Source organism: Semicossyphus pulcher, unplaced genomic scaffold, assembly GCF_022749685.1.
Source record: "Semicossyphus pulcher isolate SPU_LCO1_2020_fin unplaced genomic scaffold, fSemPul1.0.p SCAF_18, whole genome shotgun sequence".
Lineage (NCBI taxonomy): Eukaryota > Metazoa > Chordata > Actinopteri > Labriformes > Labridae > Semicossyphus > Semicossyphus pulcher.
The window spans coordinates 27,038,188-27,058,202 of NW_027211691.1; the positions used below are offsets into that span (position 1 = coordinate 27,038,188).

The 20,015-nt window shown below is 43.4% G+C and overlaps 2 protein-coding genes across 5 annotated transcripts in view; one reads left to right on the plus strand and one right to left on the minus strand.

Annotated features, from left to right (window-relative positions):
• Positions 1–1,313, minus strand: part of LOC138595976 (piezo-type mechanosensitive ion channel component 2-like) — a 77,296-nt gene extending 75,983 nt beyond the window's left edge. Inside the window, exon 1 of the mRNA XM_069667529.1 lies at positions 1,250–1,313. Within this exon, the coding sequence (XP_069523630.1) occupies positions 1,250–1,313 (64 nt within the window). The remainder of the gene's footprint in view (positions 1–1,249) is intronic.
• A 6,445-nt stretch (positions 1,314–7,758) lies between these two features.
• Positions 7,759–20,015, plus strand: part of LOC138595609 (band 4.1-like protein 3) — a 46,724-nt gene continuing 34,467 nt past the window's right edge. For 3 of the 4 annotated variants that reach the window (XM_069666939.1, XM_069666941.1, XM_069666940.1), the window contains exons 1-12: positions 7,759–7,786; positions 8,930–9,029; positions 9,107–9,283; positions 9,881–9,985; positions 10,068–10,110; positions 10,279–10,354; positions 10,438–10,559; positions 12,104–12,200; positions 12,360–12,447; positions 16,107–16,259; positions 19,384–19,481; positions 19,695–19,870. In XM_069666939.1, the coding sequence (XP_069523040.1) occupies positions 8,940–9,029; positions 9,107–9,283; positions 9,881–9,985; positions 10,068–10,110; positions 10,279–10,354; positions 10,438–10,559; positions 12,104–12,200; positions 12,360–12,447; positions 16,107–16,259; positions 19,384–19,481; positions 19,695–19,870 (1,225 nt within the window). In that variant the 5' untranslated portion in view covers positions 7,759–7,786; positions 8,930–8,939. Of the gene's footprint in view, positions 7,787–8,885; positions 9,030–9,106; positions 9,284–9,880; positions 9,986–10,067; positions 10,111–10,278; positions 10,355–10,437; positions 10,560–12,103; positions 12,201–12,359; positions 12,448–15,267; positions 15,313–16,106; positions 16,260–19,383; positions 19,482–19,694; positions 19,871–20,015 lie in introns of those variants that run through there. The other variant, XM_069666938.1, reaches the window with a different exon arrangement.

A 20,015-nucleotide genomic window follows, 5' to 3' on the forward strand; every position in this document is an offset into this window, starting at 1 on the left:
CGCCCCCTGCTGACTGGCTGCAGTATAGCTCATAAAGCCCGCCTCCTCCATGTTAACAGATGGGACATGAGTCAAACTATAAAATCAAAATACACGTCGAATACATTTTTCTCAAACATGGTTTCTGTCATTAAAGTTATTTATTATCATGCTGATTTATGTCACAGTGTTCATTTTTCTGACAAGTTTATTTTTAATTAGTTATTTGATGCTGTCAAAATGATGATTGACAGCTCTGTTGACCAATACGGCTCCTGCAGTCGATCAGTTCCTGATTAGCAGAGTGGAGGGCGAACGGCGAGAGGAGACGTAACTAAAACAATCACTACAGTCATTGAAGTTTCCATACTTGTGAACTTTAACCTCAGACCAACACAAGAAGCTGTTCTGCTGTTAAACACCCCGGCGTGCGGGATCCTTGCTGTTTTTTCAGTAAGTTAAGTGGTCTTCTGGTTAAGTCTTCTGGTCCCATTAACATTACTAACCATATATCTTCCCGGGAGTTCTTGTGCTCCCTTGTCTTGAAGGTTCCTGGAGATCGAGGCCACCTGCTGCTGTGGACCTGCTCGACTGCAACAACTACTAACATCAGCCTTCCCCATAGTATCATTATTGTTGCTGCTAATGCTAATAGTAGACCTGTTGACTTCAACTGTTACAATTATTATTATCAGCCTTTCATCATTACTATGCTGTTTGTGTTACACATTTGTACCATTATTAGTGGCTTTGTAACCATAAGTATGTATTATCTGTTGATGTTGTTGTTGTTGTTGTTGCTCTGTGTGCCTCTCTCTATCCTGCTCCTCTCTCTCCCTCTCTCGGCCCGTCCAGTCTCTTCAGATGTCCAGCATGAGTCTGGTTCTGCTCGAGGTTTCTGCCTGTTAAAGGAAGTGTTTCTGTCTCTGTGCTGAATGTTGCTCAGAGCTGCTCATGGTGATTCATGTTGGTCTCTCTCTGAATAACAAAGAGTACGGTCGAGACCTGCTCTGTCTGTGAAGTGTCTGAGATAACTTTGGTTATGATTTAATCACACACTGTGTAAAAGTACTCAGAGTACTTCAGAAGATGCACTCATAGGGCACAATGAGGAGACTACTACTACTACTACTACCACTACTACTTCTACTTGAATATTTGAAGTATATACTTTCCTGATTAAACTTGTACTGCAATAACATTTGCAGTGCAGTACTTGTACTTGTCCCTGTACTGTGTGGTATCAGTACTTTAATGTGAGTACTCTTACCTGCAGTCAAAGTAAGGGGTAGCAGAACCCTGAAAACCACACCTACAACCAGTTCCGATGGCATCCTGAACCGCTCAGACGCGTCAGTCCGCTTCGGTCCGGATCCGCGGATTTAAATCGGTTTACAGGTCCAGCCCCGGATCCACTTCCGGTTCTGGTTCCGTTCTTAGCAGAAACGGGACGTCAGAGCTCCGTGAGCCCGCCGGAGGAGCCGCGGGTCCGGCTGATGACGGCGACACACCCCGCTGTCATCCTCCGATACTGGACCCACAGAGAGACAGACAGGCTGACAGACAGACAGATACTGAATGTCTCACTGCCAGTTTCATCTACTGATGTTTTAAACAAGTCGTAAGTTTCTTGTCTGTCTCACTGTCCTCCTGTCTGTCTGAAGGTTTGAATCAGTTTCTGGAGTGAAACAAAAAAACCCTCCTGAAACCACAGAAAACGACACAAACTGTGTTTTCTCTCAACAAACTTTTCCTCCTGCTCCTCTGTCTTCTCCTTCTTCTCCTTCTTCGGTCTCTTTTCCAGTAGGATCGATCAAACTGGATGGTCTTGAACTTTTCTTCTCGTCAGTATGAAAAAAACACCAGAAACGGACTCAGACCTGTAGAAGCTCATAGGCCCCGCCCACCGTGTGACTGACAGCTGTCTCGGCCAATCAGAGGGTCCGGTGACGGGTGAATCATGTAAATAAGAAAATGAGGCCACGGCCCTTCAATGAGAGGACGTGATCAATGCATGTATCTGAGTGGGCAGTTTGTATAGTTTGAGTCTGTTTTAACCCTTAAATGACCGTTTCATGTTAAACAGCAATATTCAAATATTTATTGAGTCATGATGTGAACATGATAAAATCACGCACACAAAATGAACTGACTGTCAACATTATTAGTCACAAACGGCGGCTGATGACAGCTCCCCATCTCCTCTCATCCTCCTTGATCTGACTGCAGCATTTGACACTGTCAATCACGACATCCTCCCAAACTGTTTGCACCCCTGATTCTGCCCTAAGCTGGTTTCAGTCCTGCCTCTCTGGAAGAACAGAACATGTTGCTTTGGGGGCACAAAGTGCTGGACACACCCCGTCAACTCAGCCCGACCCTTTTCACCCTGTACATTTTCCCCCCTCGGCTGCGTCATCAGCCGGCATGGAATATCATTCCACTGCTATGGTGACAGCACGCAACTGTATCTCAAAACTGCCCCCCTCCCCCGGCAGCTATGCCATCATCACCTACACTGACCACCTGCCTTGAGGAGATAAAGGCATGAATGAAAAATAACTTCCTGCAACTAAACAGCTCCAAAACTCGCACCAGGTCCAGTCATCTAACATAACTGCCATATCCTTTTCTGGCCAGGATATTCCCCTCTCATTATCAGTCAATTACCTGGGTGTAAAACCTTTGAGGCCCACATTAAACATCTGTGCAAACCTGTGGACTACTGCAACACACTTCTCATCGGGATCCCTGACAAGAGCCTCCAGAAGCTCCAACACGTTCAAAACTGCACTGCTACAGTCATGATGAGAGTTTGAAAGTATGAAGACATCACACCCATCCTTCACTCACTACACTGGCTTCCCATCTCTCTCAGGATTGAATACAAAATCTTCTTACTCACCCATCAGTGCATCCAGGGCAATGCCTCTCTCACCTCAAGGAACTGCTCACCCCTCAAACCCTCAAGAGAAACCTTCACTCTGGAAACACCTGCAGTCTTCATCCCCCCAGGACTAAGCTCCACACTATGGGGGATCGGGCCTTCCACTTCCATGCCCTCCCTGACCACCTGAGTGCACCACAGAGTGTAGAAACCTTTAAAAAGTGACTTCCTCTTTAAGGGAGCCTTCTCTTAATCCTGCTTGCTTTTACTTGTTGTTGTTATTCTCATGCTTCAAATGTAAAGTGCTTAATAAACAAAATGCATTATTATTATTATTATTATTATTATAATCAGTACTACAGTACTTCAACATTGCAGTTCTATAGTGAGACATTGCTACAGTATTACAGTATTATAATTCTATCAGTCTTAAACTTTGACATCAGAGTTGTTGTTTTACTGAGTGCGTGTCTCCCCCTGCTGGTCACTGTGTGCATGTGTGTGCAGTCTGAAGAAACCCTGCCACTGTGTGTGTGTCATGTGTAGTGACAGTGTTTGATGATTTCACTGTGAGCTTTATTGTGAGTCTGCGTTGGGTTGCTGCAGTGTTTGTACCCCCCCTCCCTGTGACCTTTGACCTCGAGGGTGAATGAGTTGGGAGAATGTGTTTATTACTTGGTTTCAGTCTGTAGTTTCCAAACAGCTGTTAGCCCCGCCCCAGGCCTGTGAGTGACAGCTGTGGGGATGGGGGTGGGGGGTTAATCTGTGTAGGAGGGGCCTGATGGGTCAGAGTAAAAAAACACTAATCCATTAAAACCACCGAGCGGGCGAGAGACACACACATACACATATACACACACACACACACACACACACAGAGGGAGGGCGAGGAACAAAGGCTTCAAACATCATCTGAAAGGACATTAACCTTCTTCATCTTCTTCATCACTCCTGCACAGGTAAACTGTGTGTGTCTGTGTGTGTCTGTGTGTGTCTGCGTTTGTGGTGATGTCGTCTGGTCGATAACATGTCGACTGATGTTTACACCTACCTCAGAACACACACAACACAGTACACTGCACAGAGGACACAGCAATCTATATGCTGTACGAAGGCCCTGGAGGGTCACAGCTTCATTTGTTCATGTTTGTGTAGTTGGTTCAGTTAGAACACCGTTAATCAAAAGTTGCCTCATTCTGCTAGTTGTTGGTCGCAGGTCGCTGTGATTCAGTCAGATACTTACAGCGTGCTTTTATTCTGAAAATCAGAACACTGCGATTCAGTCAGATACTTACAGTGTGCTTTTATTCTGAAAATCAGAATGCTGTGATTCAATCAGATACTTACAGCGTGCTTTTATTCTGAAAATCAGAACACTGTGATTCAATCAGATACTCACAGCGTGCTTTTATTCTGAAAATCAGAACGCTGTGATTTAATCAGATACTTACAGCATGCTTTTATTCTGAAAATCAGAACGCTGTGATTCAATCAGATACTCACAGTGTGCTTTTATTCTGAAAATCAGAATGCTGTGATTTAATCAGATACTTACAGCATGCTTTTATTCTGAAAATCAGAACGCTGTGATTCAATCAGATACTCACAGCGTGCTTTTATTCTGAAAATCAGAATGCTGTGATTTAATCAGATACTTACAGCGTGCTTTTATTCCGAAAATCAGAACGCTGTGATTCAATCAGATACTCACAGCGTGCTTTTATTCTGAAAATCAGAATGCTGTGATTTAATCAGATACTTACAGCATGCTTTTACTCTGAAAATCAGAACGCTGTCAGATACGCACAGAATCAGAATCAGCTTTATTGGCCATGTGGACACATACAAGGAATATGACTCTGGTCTACAAGGCTGTCTATGTTCAGACAAAATACAGAATAAGGCAAGAAGAAAGTAGTGCAGTGGTAAGGAGTGCAAAAGATGAAGATAAATATGACAGCTATGACTCATGTTCAGCAATATTTACAGTATGAAGAATAAACAGTATGTACAGGCGAATAGTTTTGTGTTGATACAGTGAAATGTTTGCATATTGACAACAGGGTGTATTTAAGTAGTAAATAAATAATAAAAATATAAATTTACTGGTACAGTGGATGTTTGTGTCACAGGGTTATTGCAAATGAAATGTTCCTGACACTCTGGGACTAAGTCAAGTGTCTGTCAGAGTGACAGCCTGGAGGGGGGGAAAGGGTTTATTCCTTGTTGTTTTGGCGCACAGTGCTCTGTAACGCCTACCAGGGGGGAGAAGTTTAAACAGTTTGTGATGATGATCAGCAGCTCCTGAGGCAGGTTGAATCCTGAGCTGTCTCAGGAAGTACATCCTCTTACTGGGCCTATTTCCTGATGGTGTTTATGTGGGAGGTCAACTTCAGGTCCTTGGAGATAGTGGATCCCAAGAACCTGAAGGTGTCCACAGTAGACACGGTGCTGTTGAGGATTGTGAGGGGGGGAGCTTCTCCTAAAGTCCACTGTCATCTCCACAGTCTTGAGCAGGTTGAGCTCCAGGTGGTTCTGACCGCACCAGAGGACCAGCTGTTTCACCCCCCGTCTGTAAGCAGACTCGTCACCGTCCTGGATGAGGCCAGTGACCGTTGTGTCGTCTGCAAACTTCAGGGGTTTAACAAAGGGGTCCCCTGAGGTGCAGTCATTTGTCTAGAGGGAGAAGAGCAGTGGGGAGAGCACGCATCCCTGGGAGGCGCCAGTGCTTATTGTCCGGGTGTTAGATGTGATTCTCCCCAGACTCACTTGCTGTCTCCTGTCAGGAAGTTGGTGATCCACTGACAGGTGGGGGCTGGCACAGAGAGCTGGGTGAGTTTGTGGTGTCCAAGGATGATGGTGTTGAACGCCGAAGTCTACAAACAGGAGCCTTGCGTACATACCTGGGGAGTCGAGGTGTTGCAGGATGTAGTGCAGTCCCATGTTGACCGCATCATCCACCGCCCCGTAGGCAAACTGCAGGGGGTCATGCAGGGGGCCTGTGATGTCCTTCAGGTGACTCAACACCAGTCTCTCAAAGGATTTCATGACCACAGAAGTCAGGGCGACAGGCCTGTAGTCATTCAGCCCTGTGATGGATGGTTTCTTGGGGACCAGGATGATGGTGGACCGTTTGAAGCAGGAGGGGACTTCACACAGCTCCAGAGATCTGTTAAAGATCTGGGTGAAGATGGGGGCAGAGTAGCCGGTTTATGGTGGAAGACAGCGTTCTTGGTTTGTTTTGTTGGTTGGCAATGATGGAGGAGTAGTATTGAGTCCTGGTCCTAGAGAGAGCTTCTTTGTAGGACTTCATGTGGTCCTTGTGCCTCCTTGAGCCCAGATCTTTTAGAGAGTCTCTCCAGATGACGACCAGCAGCCTTCAGGGCACGGAGTAGCAGCAATGAACCATGTGGCAGGGCGGGTGAAAGAGACAGCCCGGGTTCTGAGGGGGGCAAGTAAATCAAGGCTGAGGGATAAAGCGGTATTCTAGCAAGCTATCAGGCCATCCACTGTGTTGTTTGGGGGATCGGAGGCTAAGTGAGAAGCTATAATGCTGTTAAGGGTTGAGAGACTCACTGTTTTAGTGTTCCTGAATGTGATGGTGCGTTTAGTGCGCTGCATGGGCAGGGGGACAGGAACGGAAAACAGGATGGCAAGATGGTCAGCAACAGCTAGGTCCAGAGATGGGAGGGAGGAGTGCCAACTGAGCATATTAGGTCCAGCGTGTGACCTTTGGTTCGGGTGGGACCTTGGACGTGTTGTGTGATGTTAACCCGCATAAACAAACCAACGCCAGGAGCCTCTATGGATGTACTGAGGTCTACTGCATAACAACCCAAGGTTTTTAATGGTTGCTATGCATAGAGGTGGCGAGATGAGGTTATTGAGTTTGGGAAGTTGTGCAGAGGAATATATCAACATTTCGAGCCGGGAGGGTGGTAGCACGATGCTAACGTTGAGACTTGAGAGAAGGCGGTCCCAGAGGCTGACCGCACCGAAACAGCTGGTATGCTGTCTGGGAACTACTCTCAGCATGGACAGCACTGAGGAGAGTTGGAGAGTATTACACTGTAGTATTATACATTATACTGTAGTATTATAGGTTATATTGTAGTATTATATATTACACTGTAGTACTGTACATTATACTCAAGTATTATACGTTATACTGTAGTGTTATGTATGAAACTTATATACGTCATACAGTAATATTACACATTACTATGCTGTTGTATTATACATATAACTACATGTTTCCTATGTTAACATTTCCATTTAAATTAACATGATCTCGTCTTCTTCTCCTTCTGCTGTCTGGATCACTAACTGTCTCCATTTACTGGTGAGTAACACGCACACAAGCGCAAACGCACATTCTATATCATCTAACCTGGACTCTAAAGCCACGCCCCCTTTTTAACAAGTGTGGCAGAGGTATAAGTATGAAGGAAACATACAACTTGTTAATATTCTTAAAGTGTATTATCTTATTACTTATCATAATTACCATTATTATAATAATCAATATCGTAGGTTTTTTCATGAATAAGTATGTTTAAAGTAAAATGTGAATTGTGTTTCCCAATCACAATACTGTGTTATGTTTGACTAATAATCTGAAAACAATATTAGTAATAATGATAGTGATATCATGATAACAGGGAGAGTTATGATGATTCTTTCTCACACAAATCAGAGTAATTTTAAATTGTGATATAATAATAATTAAACGTCACACTGGGTGGTCTCACATCTGAATCTCAGAATGAATAAAAGAACAATGCAGACGGCTGTCTCCGCGTCGTGCGTCATGACGCCATCGCTCCGTTGCTGCCGTGCCGCGTGTTGTAGAGAGATGACGTAGTAAAAAAAAGCGTCCGTTACTGGGAGGAAGAGGGCGAGCGTCCTGCACGAGGACAGGTAAAGATCTGCGGATGATTAATTAACAGGAAGCTTTATTGATCTCTGATAGAACCGATCAGTAACATTTATGTGATATTTGTTATTTTAGCAGTTTAGAAACGAGAGACAGCATCATTTCTGCCTCATCACACTGCAGCTCAGCGTGTGTGTGTATGTGTGTGTGTGTGTGTGTGTGTGCGTGTGTGTTGCAGCGGGGTGTTTCCTGCTGCAGGACACAAAGACTAAATTACTCCGAAAAAAAACAACAAAAAAAGTCCAGCATATACATATATATACATTACAAACACTACACTGAGATTAGGACTTGAGATGAATCCGTCTTTGATGTTTTAATACAGTAAATAAGAAAACGAATTTCTTAAATATACAAATTAATACAAAAAAATATATAAGGTAAACTCTTCTCTATAATTACATTATATATGTAAACTTTATGTAAACCAGGATTACTTTAACCTAAATCATCTAATACACAGTGTTATATATATTACACAGTATGTGTTATATATAGATCACACTGTACTAATACTTTGTTGTTTTATGACCCACATCTTCATCTGTCTGATCGCCTCTCTGCCCTAATCCCTCTCTCCCCACCCTATGAGTTACCATGGCAACCCTTCACCTGACAGCTGGAGGGGTCAAAAGATGGTAACTACAGGGCTCAGGATGATGACATCATCAGAGAGTAAAACTGATGCATTTAAATACGACTTATTATTATTGTTGTTATTATGTCTGTATCATCTTTATAGTTATACTGTATATTATAACATCGTTTAATGAAGGCCCTGCAGTACTTCAGGAACCCAACAGGTTCAGCCATTAAAAATTAATTTTGAATTCAAGTAAATTTTGTTAGATTTTCCTAAGATTCATCCATTAAACTACACCTGTGTTTGTTAGAGGTAACAGTAGCACAGGTACAGGTGAATGTAAATGTTCAGCGCACAGATACACACACACACACACACACACACACATTGAGACCTCGAAGATGAAGGGTGAGTTTCCTGTTTCTGACTACAGTTGAACGCAGCGTTTCCCTTTCAGTCCATCAGCTTCAAGCTCCTTGTAATCTCTAAATTCAGGAGCCAATCAGCAGTCAGCAATACTAACCTTGTTATCACTTGTTCTCAGGTGAATCACCATGACAACAGAGCCAGGTGAGCCACAGGAAGCCCAGCCCAAAGAGGCTGAGTCTTTTCCTGAAGCTGCCGCCCACTCCACACCTAAACAGGTAAACAAACCACAAAGAATAAATTATTAGTAACAGATCATTAATATGAAATGTGACATCACTTCCTGTATCCTCAGGGAGGGGAGGGTGTGCCGCCTCAGAGCCAAGGTCGAAGCTCATTGGCTGAGGACTCAAACAGTCACCTGTCGTCAAGCAGTCGCATTGCTCGATCTCCAGCGAGAACTCTAAGCTTCAGGACCATGCAGGCCCGAGTGACCCTGCTGGATGGCTCGCTGTTCACCTGCACCGTGGAGGTGAGGGGTGGGGCATTCCTCTTAAATGTAGACAGGGTGTCTGCCTCCCGGACCCTGACTGGTAGATTGTTCCAGAGGAGGGGGGCCTGATAATTGAAGGCTCTACCTCCAACACTACTCTTAGAGACTTTAGGTACCACAAGCAGGCCTGCATCCTGGGAGCGCAATGTTCTAGAGGGGTAATATGGCACTATGAGCTCTTTAAGATATGATGGTGCCTGACCATTGAGAGCTTTGTGGGTAAGAAGCCAGTGCAGGTGTGTGTGTGTCCTTACCTCTTTATTCAGATTCATAGTGATTCATAGTGATTTAAAATCTCTTGTGGTTCTGACTGTGATTTTTCCTTTTCATGTTTAAAGAATCTGTGTAATGACTGATACATTTAGATCTTAATCAGGTTCTGGTTCTGGTTTTGGGTTATTGGTGTGAGTCAGTGCACAGTTTCTCAGCTGTGTTTATTGTGGATCAGAGACCTGAACCCACCACAGGAGACACAAACACAAATAGCACCTCACACGGACAGTGGTCCAGACTCATGAACAGGCCTGGTCCACACACTCCAGCAGAACCTTTAACTCTTTTACTGTCCTTATGTAGAAACGAGCTCGAGGTCTGCAGCTGTTTGACAAAGTGTGTGAACACATCAACCTGCTGGAGAGAGACTACTTCTGTCTGTCTTTCAGAGATGCAGACAACAACAAGGTACCTGTCTGTCTGTCTGTCTGTCTGCCTGTCTGCCTGACTGTCTCTGCCTGTTTGTCTGATCTTTGTTCTTGTCTTGTAGAACTGGTTGGATCCGGTAAAGGAGATGAAGAAGCAGGTCAGAGGTCAGTGTTTTTGGGGATGAAGCATTATAAGTTTGTCATTTTTTGAAAGCAGATCCTGGCTCAACCAAAACTACAAGTTAACAGATTGTCCTGTAACCTATGAAAGTCTAACTGGTTAACCTGTTAACGTGTTAGTTTGGGCAAACTGCCCTCCTCTGTGTCTGTCAGGTGTTCCATGGAACTTCTCCTTCAATGTTAAGTTTTACCCTCCTGACCCAGTCCAGCTGTCTGAGGACATCACCAGGTACGTTCACTCACCTGACAATGTAAGCTCAACACTGTCACACATTTTCACACCTGAGACAAGTGATATCTTTCTGTTTGCAGGTACTTTCTGTGTCTTCAGCTCAGGCAGGATATAGTTTCTGGTCGTCTTCCATGTTCGTTTGCAACTCACACAGTCCTCGGCTCCTACACCATCCAATCCGAGCTCGGAGACTACGATCCCGGTACTGTTCTCTACTGCATTATACTATAGCCCTTTATACCCTAATATACCCTTTTATACCTAATATACCCTAATATACCCAATTACACCCTAACAGTGTTGTGACCAAGTCATCTTTGCTCAAGTCTCAAGGAAGTCTCAAGTCATTTTTTCTTGGCCAAGTCAAGTCAAGTCATAGGTTATGTCAAGTAAACTCAAGTTCTTAGTTAAGGCAAGTAAAGTCCCAAGTCAAGTCATTTTTTTCCACCCAAGATCCAGCACTCTTACCTGTAGTATCCGGTCTTTAGAGAAAAAAGACAAGGTGTTAGCAGCCCGTCTAATAATGATATTATTGGCCAGTTTATATAACCTGTTCAAAAAGTATGACAGTGAATTGTATCTGTGTTATCTTGGCACAGACGCAGCCATGATGACGGTCTGGTCTGAGACCATATTGAGTAGTAACAAGTACGACTGATGAGGCTTCTCTTTGGGGGCTTTGATGTTGCGTGTTGCCATAGTGAGGAGTTTGACTGACAGCCAATTATGACAATCACATACCGGGGAGCTTTTTGAGCTGTCCAATCACGATTCCCAGTTTGCTCTGCATACATACTTGATAGTGAGACAGAAACTTGACAACATTGAAATATATATTAATATTATACATATGGTATATTTAAAAGCTTACATTCAAACTTATGAACACACGCAAGTCATCCGAGTCATCATGCCTAAAGCCTAGTTAAGTCCCAAGTCATTAGCTTGCAAGTCTAAGTCATTTATTTTTTTTCAAGTCAAGTCACAAGTCATCAAAATAGTGAAGTAGAAATAGATCAAGTCGACTCAAGTCCAAGTCACCAAGTCTCAAGTCCACATCTCTGAAACCCTAATATACCCTATTATACCTATTAACAATAACAATATTATACCCTAATATACCCTGTTATACCTATTAACAATAACAATATTATACCCTAATATACCCTATTATACCAATAACAATATTATACCCTGTTATACCTATTAACAATAACAATATTATACCCTAATATACCCTATTATACCTATTAACAATAACAATATTATACCCTAATATACCCTATTATACCAATAACAATATTATACCCTGTTATACCTATTAACAATAACAATATTATACCCTAATATACCCTGTTATACCTATTAACAATAACAATATTATACCCTAATATACCCTGTTATACCCTATTATACCCTAATAGACCCTGTTACATCCTATTATTATATACCCTTTTCTGTTATACCTGTCAGGATTGAACTGACGAACTATCACAGAAGGGTAGGAACACAGAGACTAAATTCATACGGGTAATCAGGGACAGGTGAGACTAATCAACAAAGGTGAAAACAATGTACCCTTGCCTGATGTACCCTTGCCATACCTGACCAGAATCAATAAATAAACAGTTCACCTGCTCAGAACTGAACCCCGTGTGTCTTTTAGGCCTGACTTGTCTGTCTGTTTGTCCTAACCTGTCTCTCTCTCTGTCTGTTTGAAGTTACTCGTCTCTCTGTGTGTTTCAGATGATTGTGGTGCAGATTACGTCAGTGAACTCTGTTTTGCTCCAAATCAAACAAAAGAGATGGAGGAGAAGATCACAGAGCTGCACCGCACATACAGGTGCTTATAGTATTACTATTACACTGGATATTTGATCTGTACTCATTATTATATTTTTATATTATGTTGTATATTATAATATACCTTTTTATATTATTATTATTATTATTATGTTGTTGTACATTATATACATAATAAGAAACGTGGTTGTGTGTTTAGAGGAATGACTCCGGCTGAAGCAGAGATGCACTTCTTAGACAATGTCAAGAAACTTTCAATGTATGGAGTCGACCTTCATCACGCAAGGGTAAACATACACACACTCACACGCACACGCACACACACACACACACACACACACACACACACACACACACACACACACACACACACACACACGTTACTGGTTGTATATTATTGTTTATTGTTGTTTGTTTATTATTGTTTGTGTTTTGGCAGAGATAAAACAAACGGTTTAAACTTAATTGTTTGTAGATAACTTTCATTAGTTTTCAAGTTTTCATTAGAACCTAAAGCTTCATTATCCTTCTAAATTGAGTTTAAACAGCTTTATTCTGAAATGAATATTTTATTCATTACTTTATTTTGTATCATGTGGATGAAGAAGTTTTTAATGTCCATAAATATTTACATTATAGATTATAAACTTCACAGACACTGAACAATCACTGCTGATGTTCTGCTGCTCCACAATCCGATCGATACGTGACCCACTTCCTGTTCACAATCAATTGTCTGTGTGTGTGTGTGTGCGTGTGTGTGTGTCAGTAATGATTTTTCCATCATGGTTTTTCCACTGGTTCACTAACATATGTGACTTCCTGTCATGTGACTTGATCACTGATCAGCTGTTTAATGTTCAAGCTGTTGTTTAAATCTGAGTAGTTTGATGAAAAAAGGCAGGACAGAGGTGAGACCAGGTGAGACATTAGCATTAGCATCGATGCTAGCTCTGCCTCTTTGGGTGTCTGTGGTCTGAAGTAGCCTCTCCCCTGTCATCCCTTTCCCGTAATTTACGATATTGGGGGTGGGGGGAGCGACACACTAGCACTATCATGAAGGCCACATCACAGCGGTTAGCTTTAGGAGCTAATGCTATGCTAGCCAAATACACAGAGGCTCCAATGTTTGTAATGGAGCAGTTGCAGACCAGGAAACCAGGTTATGTTCAGAGTTTGGGCTTTAACTCGGCTGTAAAGCTCGGCCCTTTCATTAATAATGTCCTGACGATGTTCTCTGTGGGTAATATAGATCCTCAGCTGAGGTTATATGTACACATAAACTTCTGGAACGTAACGTTACGCATGTAAAGACACAGAACGAAGCGGTGCAGGTACAGTAGCACGTACTGTATTATCGCATCATGAAGCCTATGCATTCAGTAAGTGATGAATAGATATTAAATTCTAGGAGATCATCAAACAGTAAAAGAACAACAAGGACACAGCAGCTAAGGACACTGGATCACGTTTCTATGTTTGCTCCTAATATCCTGCCAAGTCCGTTTCTCACGGCTGGTTTACCACAGATGATAAAACTGATCAGTCCATAGGTATTTATCACAGATTAAATCAAATCATTACATTTACTTGAATTCTATTTGGACAAATACTGATGTTATTTCCTTTTTCCATGAAGTGAAAGTATCCGACCTAACTGCAGTTCCTGACTATCCTCCTGAATTCATGTGAATCATTGTTACAGTGTGAGAGTTGTTCTGTGTGTAGTTGTTACATTAGAAATAAACAGGAGCCACTGAGAGCGTTTCATATGTGAAATAAAAACATGAATTTACGTATTCACACAATAATTTCTGCAGCGTTCCTCTCACCTTTTTGCAGCAGCAGTGTTGGTTTTTACTGTAAAACTTTTATATATTCATCATCACTTCTCATTTAAACAGTCTGACTGAAGCAGACAGCTGATGATCGCTCCTTTATGTGAAGAGTCACCTGACGTGTAAACACCTCTCAGAACCTGAAGCAGAGAGCCTGGGTTAACAGAAGCAGTTCATAACCACCTTCATGATACCTGTTATCTCTGACTGTCATCTCTGACTGTTATCTCTGTTATCTCTGACTGTCATCTCTGACTGTGATCTCTGACTGTCATCTCTGACTGTCATCTCTGACTGTTATCTCTGACTGTTATATCTGACTGTCATCTCTGACTGTTATATCTGATTGTTATATCTGACTGTCATCTCTGACTGTTATCTCTGACTGTGATCTCTGACTGTCATCTCTGACTGTTATATCTGACTGTCATCTCTGACTGTGATCTCTGACTGTCATCTCTGACTGTTATCTCTGTTATCTCTGACTGTCATCTCTGACTGTGATCTCTGACTGTCATCTCTGACTGTTATATCTGACTGTCATCTCTGACTGTTATCTCTGACTGTGATCTCTGACTGTTATCTCTGCTATCTCTGACTGTCATCTCTGACTGGTACTTCAGGCTGTGTCGAGACAGCTTACATAAAGAAAGCCTGGGTATGTTGAACTTGCTTCGTAGTATACCCGCCAGGTGTTTCCTGTTTCCACTTTACAAACAGGAAGTAATGTTTGTCTGGCGTTGCAGTACTACGTTAGGATCCATCATTGCTGAAATTCTACACCCTGTTTCTGAATTAATATCACTCCAACAGGTATCAGGACGTTCCCACAACACAAACACACCACTAGAAAACATCATACAGACACCTGAGGGAACAGCAGGGGCTTAGTGAGTGAGAGTCCGACTCTTCCCCGTACTTCCTGTCTCTGTCCAGCTGTCTTATCAAAATAAAGGCAAAAATGGTTTAAAAAAATGTAAAAAGAAAGAAACCTTTAAAGTCTGATGAACAGATTCAAATGTTTGTTCAGACGTTCAGCTCCTCTGGTTAATGTCCGAACATGTTCAAAAGAGCGAGTGTGTGTGTGTGTATGTTTGCGTGTGTGTATTAAGGTTGATACAACTGTTAGTCATGCTATTTTTAAGTTAAATGATGAATTTCAAATTTAGACCGGCTGTTCTTCTTTCTTTTTGTTTTGTCTGCCTGTCTGTCTGCCTGTCTGTCCGTCTGTCTGTCCGTCTGTCTGTCTGTCTGCCTGTCTGTCTGTAGATGGTAGGAAGCCGCTTTGATTGCTTTCCTTCAGCTCAGTCAGAGGTAAGACAGTTCCTGTGTGTAGGTCTGTTTGTGTGTTCGTGTGTGAGACGGTCTGTTCGTCCAATAAAGCGCACACACAGATTATCTGTCTGATATTTACATGAACAAATCTCCAAAAGGCTCCAACAGCACAAACACGGCCCAGAGGTTACGTTCAGTGACTGAGTTAGCTGAGGGGACACCTAGCAGACAGCTAACAGCTCCCAGCTGTCACTCAAAGAGGCCACGCCCCTAATGCTGCATCACTGTAAGCCTTAATATAATGTAAACAGGTGAGCTGTATAAAGATTCTCCCCGTACAGTTGTCATGAAGAGAGAAATGAGCTATAGAGACCCAAACTGTTTTTTGTACCAGGCTGTAAACATGTTTATTTCTGCTGTAAAGTTTAACATGGGGCTCTATGGGGACTGACTCACTGCTGGAGGCAGCCTCAAGTGGACACCAGAGGAACTGCAGTTTTCTGACACATCCTCCATTTTAATCATTCATAATAATAATATACTTATATGTATAGCGCCTTAAATGGGAGCCAAGGCTGCTTTACAGAGTAAATAAACAGACAACAGAACTAACAGAAGAGTACAGAAGAGTAAATAACGAACAGACAACAGAACAACACGAGCAAACAAACAGGCAGAAAGAGGTAGAAAAAAAAAAAAAATTAGCACTGAAAACAGGTGAGGGTGGTGAATTATAGTCCAAAGGCCATGGTCAATCATTCATGAGTCCTTGTGTGTGTGTGTGTGTGTGTGTGTGTGTGTGTGTGTGTGTGTGTGGTTGTGTGACCATGCAGGACTCTGAGGGCGTGGCCATCATGCTTGGTGTGTGCAGTAGCGGCCTTCTGGTCTACAGAGACAGACTGAGGATCAACAGATTCTCGTGGCCAAAGATCCTGAAGATCTCGTACAAAAGAAACAACTTCTACATCAAGATCCGGCCGGGGGAGGTGTGAGGACGCACGCGTACACACACACACACACACACATACACAGATTCAACCACTGTCAGTCCATGTTTGACTGCAGAGACAGCAGTCAGAGGGCGAACATGAGAGTCAGTGGGCTGGATAATGAAGCTCATGATGAGAAGGATCAAAGACAGAGGCAGTCATCCTTATGTGGGAGAGAGGGAAGTATGTTACATCTCTGGTCTGAAAGTGGAGGATGTTTAGGTGGAGGATGTTTGGATGGAGGATGTTTAGATGAGGATGTTTAGATGGAGGATGTTTAGATGGAGGATGTTTGGATGGAGGATGTTTAGATGGAGGATGTTTAGATGGAGGATGTTTGGATGGAGGATGTTTAGATGGAGGATGTTTAGATGGAGGATGTTTGGATGGAGGATGTTTAGATGGAGGATGTTTGGATGGAGGATGTTTAGATGAGGATGTTTAGATGGAGGATGTTTAGGTGGAGGATGTTTGGATGGAGGATGTTTAGATGAGGATGTTTAGATGGAGGATGTTTAGATGGAGGATGTTTAGATGGAGGATGTTTGGATGGAGGATGTTTAGATGGAGGATGTTTGGATGGAGGATGTTTAGATGAGGATGTTTAGGTGGAGGATGTTTAGATGGAGGATGTTTGGATGGAGGATGTTTAGATGAGGATGTTTAGGTGGAGGATGTTTAGATGGAGGATGTTTGGATGGAGGATGTTTAGGTGGAGGATGCTTGGATGGAGGATGTTTGGATGGAGGATGTTTGGATGGAGGATGTTTGGATGAAGGATGTTTAGGTGAAGGATGTTTGGATGGAGGATGTTTAGGTGGAGGATGCTTGGATGGAGGATGTTTAGGTGGAGGATGCTTGGATGGAGGATGCTTGGATGGAGGATGTTTGGATGGAGGATGTTTAGGTGGAGGATGTTTGGATGGAGGATGTTTAGGTGGAGGATGCTTGGATGGAGGATGTTTAGATGAGGATGTTTAGGTGGAGGATGTTTAGATGGAGGATGTTTGGATGGAGGATGTTTAGGTGGAGGATGCTTGGATGGAGGATGTTTGAGTGGAGGATGTTTGGATGGAGGATGTTTGGATGAAGGATGTTTAGGTGAAGGATGTTTGGATGGAGGATGTTTGGATGGAGGATGTTTAGGTGGAGGATGCTTGGATGGAGGATGCTTGGATGGAGGATGTTTGGATGGAGGATGTTTAGGTGGAGGATGTTTAGGTGGAGGATGCTTGGATGGAGGATGTTTGAGTGGAGGATGTTTGGATGGAGGATGTTTGGATGAAGGATGTTTAGGTGAAGGATGTTTGGATGGAGGATGTTTGGATGGAGAATGTTTGGATGGAGGATGTTTGGATGGAGGATGTTTAGGTGGAGGATGTTTGGATGGAGGATGTTTAGGTGGAGGATGTTTGGATGGAGGATGGTTGGATGGAGAATGTTTGGATGGAGGATGGTTGGATGGAGAATGTTTGGATGGAGAATGTTTGGATGGAGGATGTTTGGATGGAGGATGTTTAGGTGGAGGATGTTTGGATGGAGGATGTTTAGGTGGAGGATGCTTGGATGGAGGATGTTTGAGTGGAGGATGTTTGGATGGAGGATGTTTGAGTGGAGGATGTTTGGATGGACGATGTTTGGATGGACGATGTGTGAGTGTTGTTGAGTAGTAGACGTGGACAGAGCTACTGTAAACATCCAAATGGAGCTGATAGAACTCTGAAACGATGCCTCGCTCCTCTTACAAACTGCTCGAATGCTCCGCATGTTTGAAAACACGTAGCTTATGGCGTTTAATTAGTGTCAAAACTCGTGGGCACATGATACGAGCGCACAACACAGTAATCGTGAGCATAAAACTGATCTGAGAGCGCACCGGACAGTATCCGTGAGCAGATGTCGAGCGAGGGTAGACTCTGCAACCAAGCGCGCGTGGTGAGCAGTTGCGAGCGCGTAGAGACGGTCGAGCAAGAGCTCGAGACTGCATTTGTGTATGCTGAGCAGAAATGCTCCCTCGCGGTGACAATCCGCTCGCGGATACTGTCCTGTGCGCTCTCTGATCAGATCACATTTAAGATAAGATAAGATAATCCTTTATTGATCCCTAGGGGGGAAATTTGGAAAACATGTGTTTGGATGGAGGATATTTTGTTGAAGGATGTATAGGTGGAGGATGTTTGGATGGCAGATGTTTTGATGGAGGATGCTTGAGTGGAGGATGTTTGGGTGAAGTGAGTGTGGGGGATGAAGCTGCAGACTGTGGTCCAGAGAGGGAAAAAGAGCTGTTTCCTGACCCGCCTTAAATCCAGCAGGTTAAGTAGCAGAGAGAACAGAGGAGGACTGGAGGAGAGAAATGTCTGGTTCTGACTCTGATTTGTGGCAATGTTGGCTGTCCAGAGTATGAACCATACTTAATGTAAGTTCGATCAGAAACTGCAGGAAAAGGTGGAAACAGGAAGTGTGATATTCAGCGTTTGGTGTCATTTGTTTGTTGATTGAAGGGAATTCCTTCATATTTTCATCATCGGAGGCGAGGAGACGGTTGGTGTCACTCGTTGACGGTGGCAATGAGGCCTGAGGTCTCGTATGGCAACATGAATGGAGATGGCGAGGCGTGGTCTGACTGGAAACCAGTTTGTTAAAGATCATCATTCTGGTTTTCATCTTTCAGATCCACAGTGACGTCTTTTTTTTAATTCTTAATGCGTTAAAAGATCATAGGGGCGCTGGTTTAGCTCAGTTGGTAGAGCAGGCGCACCATATACAGAGGCTACAGTCCTCGTTGCACTGATTGCAGGTTCGACTCCCGATCTGCCGATCCATTTGGTGCATGTCATCCTCCACTCTCTACTCCCTACGTTTCCTGTCTCACTTCATCTGCCCTATCTAATAAAGCCAAAAAGCCAGAAAAATAATCTTTAAAAAAAAAATAGATAATTCGAACGATCATTCGTTTGGGGGGTTTACTGGGTGGTCTGGGTTTACTGGATTTACTGAGGCGTGGTCCTCAACAATTCTAGACGGATCATAAAAATAAAGATAAATATGAATCAGCTGATCACAGACAAACATTCTTACACTGAGCTGTCAATCATTCACTGGCCTGCCTGTCTCTCCCCAGTTTGACCAGTTTGAGTCAACGATTGGTTTCAAGCTGCTAAACCACAGAGCAGCTAAACGCCTGTGGAAGGTGTGTGTGGAGCATCACTCCTTCTTCAGGTGAGTCTGTGATGATGCCATCACTAGCAGGGTACCCAACACGTGATGTAACATCACAACACAAGACAATGTAACAACAGAAGACATGATGGGACACAGAATCACTGTGACATCATGCATATGTACTGATAACCCCCCCCGCGCTGTCTGTGTATTGTCTGTCTCCCCTACTACCTCCCTGTCTGTCATTCCCCTCCCCCGTCTGTCTCTCAGGCTGCTGTCTCCAGAGGAGACCCCTAAGAAGTTGCTGTCTCTGGGTTCGAAGTTTCGTTACAGCGGTCGGACTCAGATTCAGAGTCGAAGAGCCAGCGCTCAGATCTCCAGACCTGCACCACATTTCCCACGATGCATCAGTAAGAGGAACATGCTGAGCCGCAGCCTGGACGGAGGTACTAATGCATTCCCACCCGTATTGGTCTCAGTAGTACCGGTCTCAGTTGTACAGGTTTTAGTAGTACAGGTCTCAGTAGTACTGGTCCCTATACTTCTGGTCTTAGTAGTACAGGTCTCAGTAGTACTGGTCCCTGTAGTTCT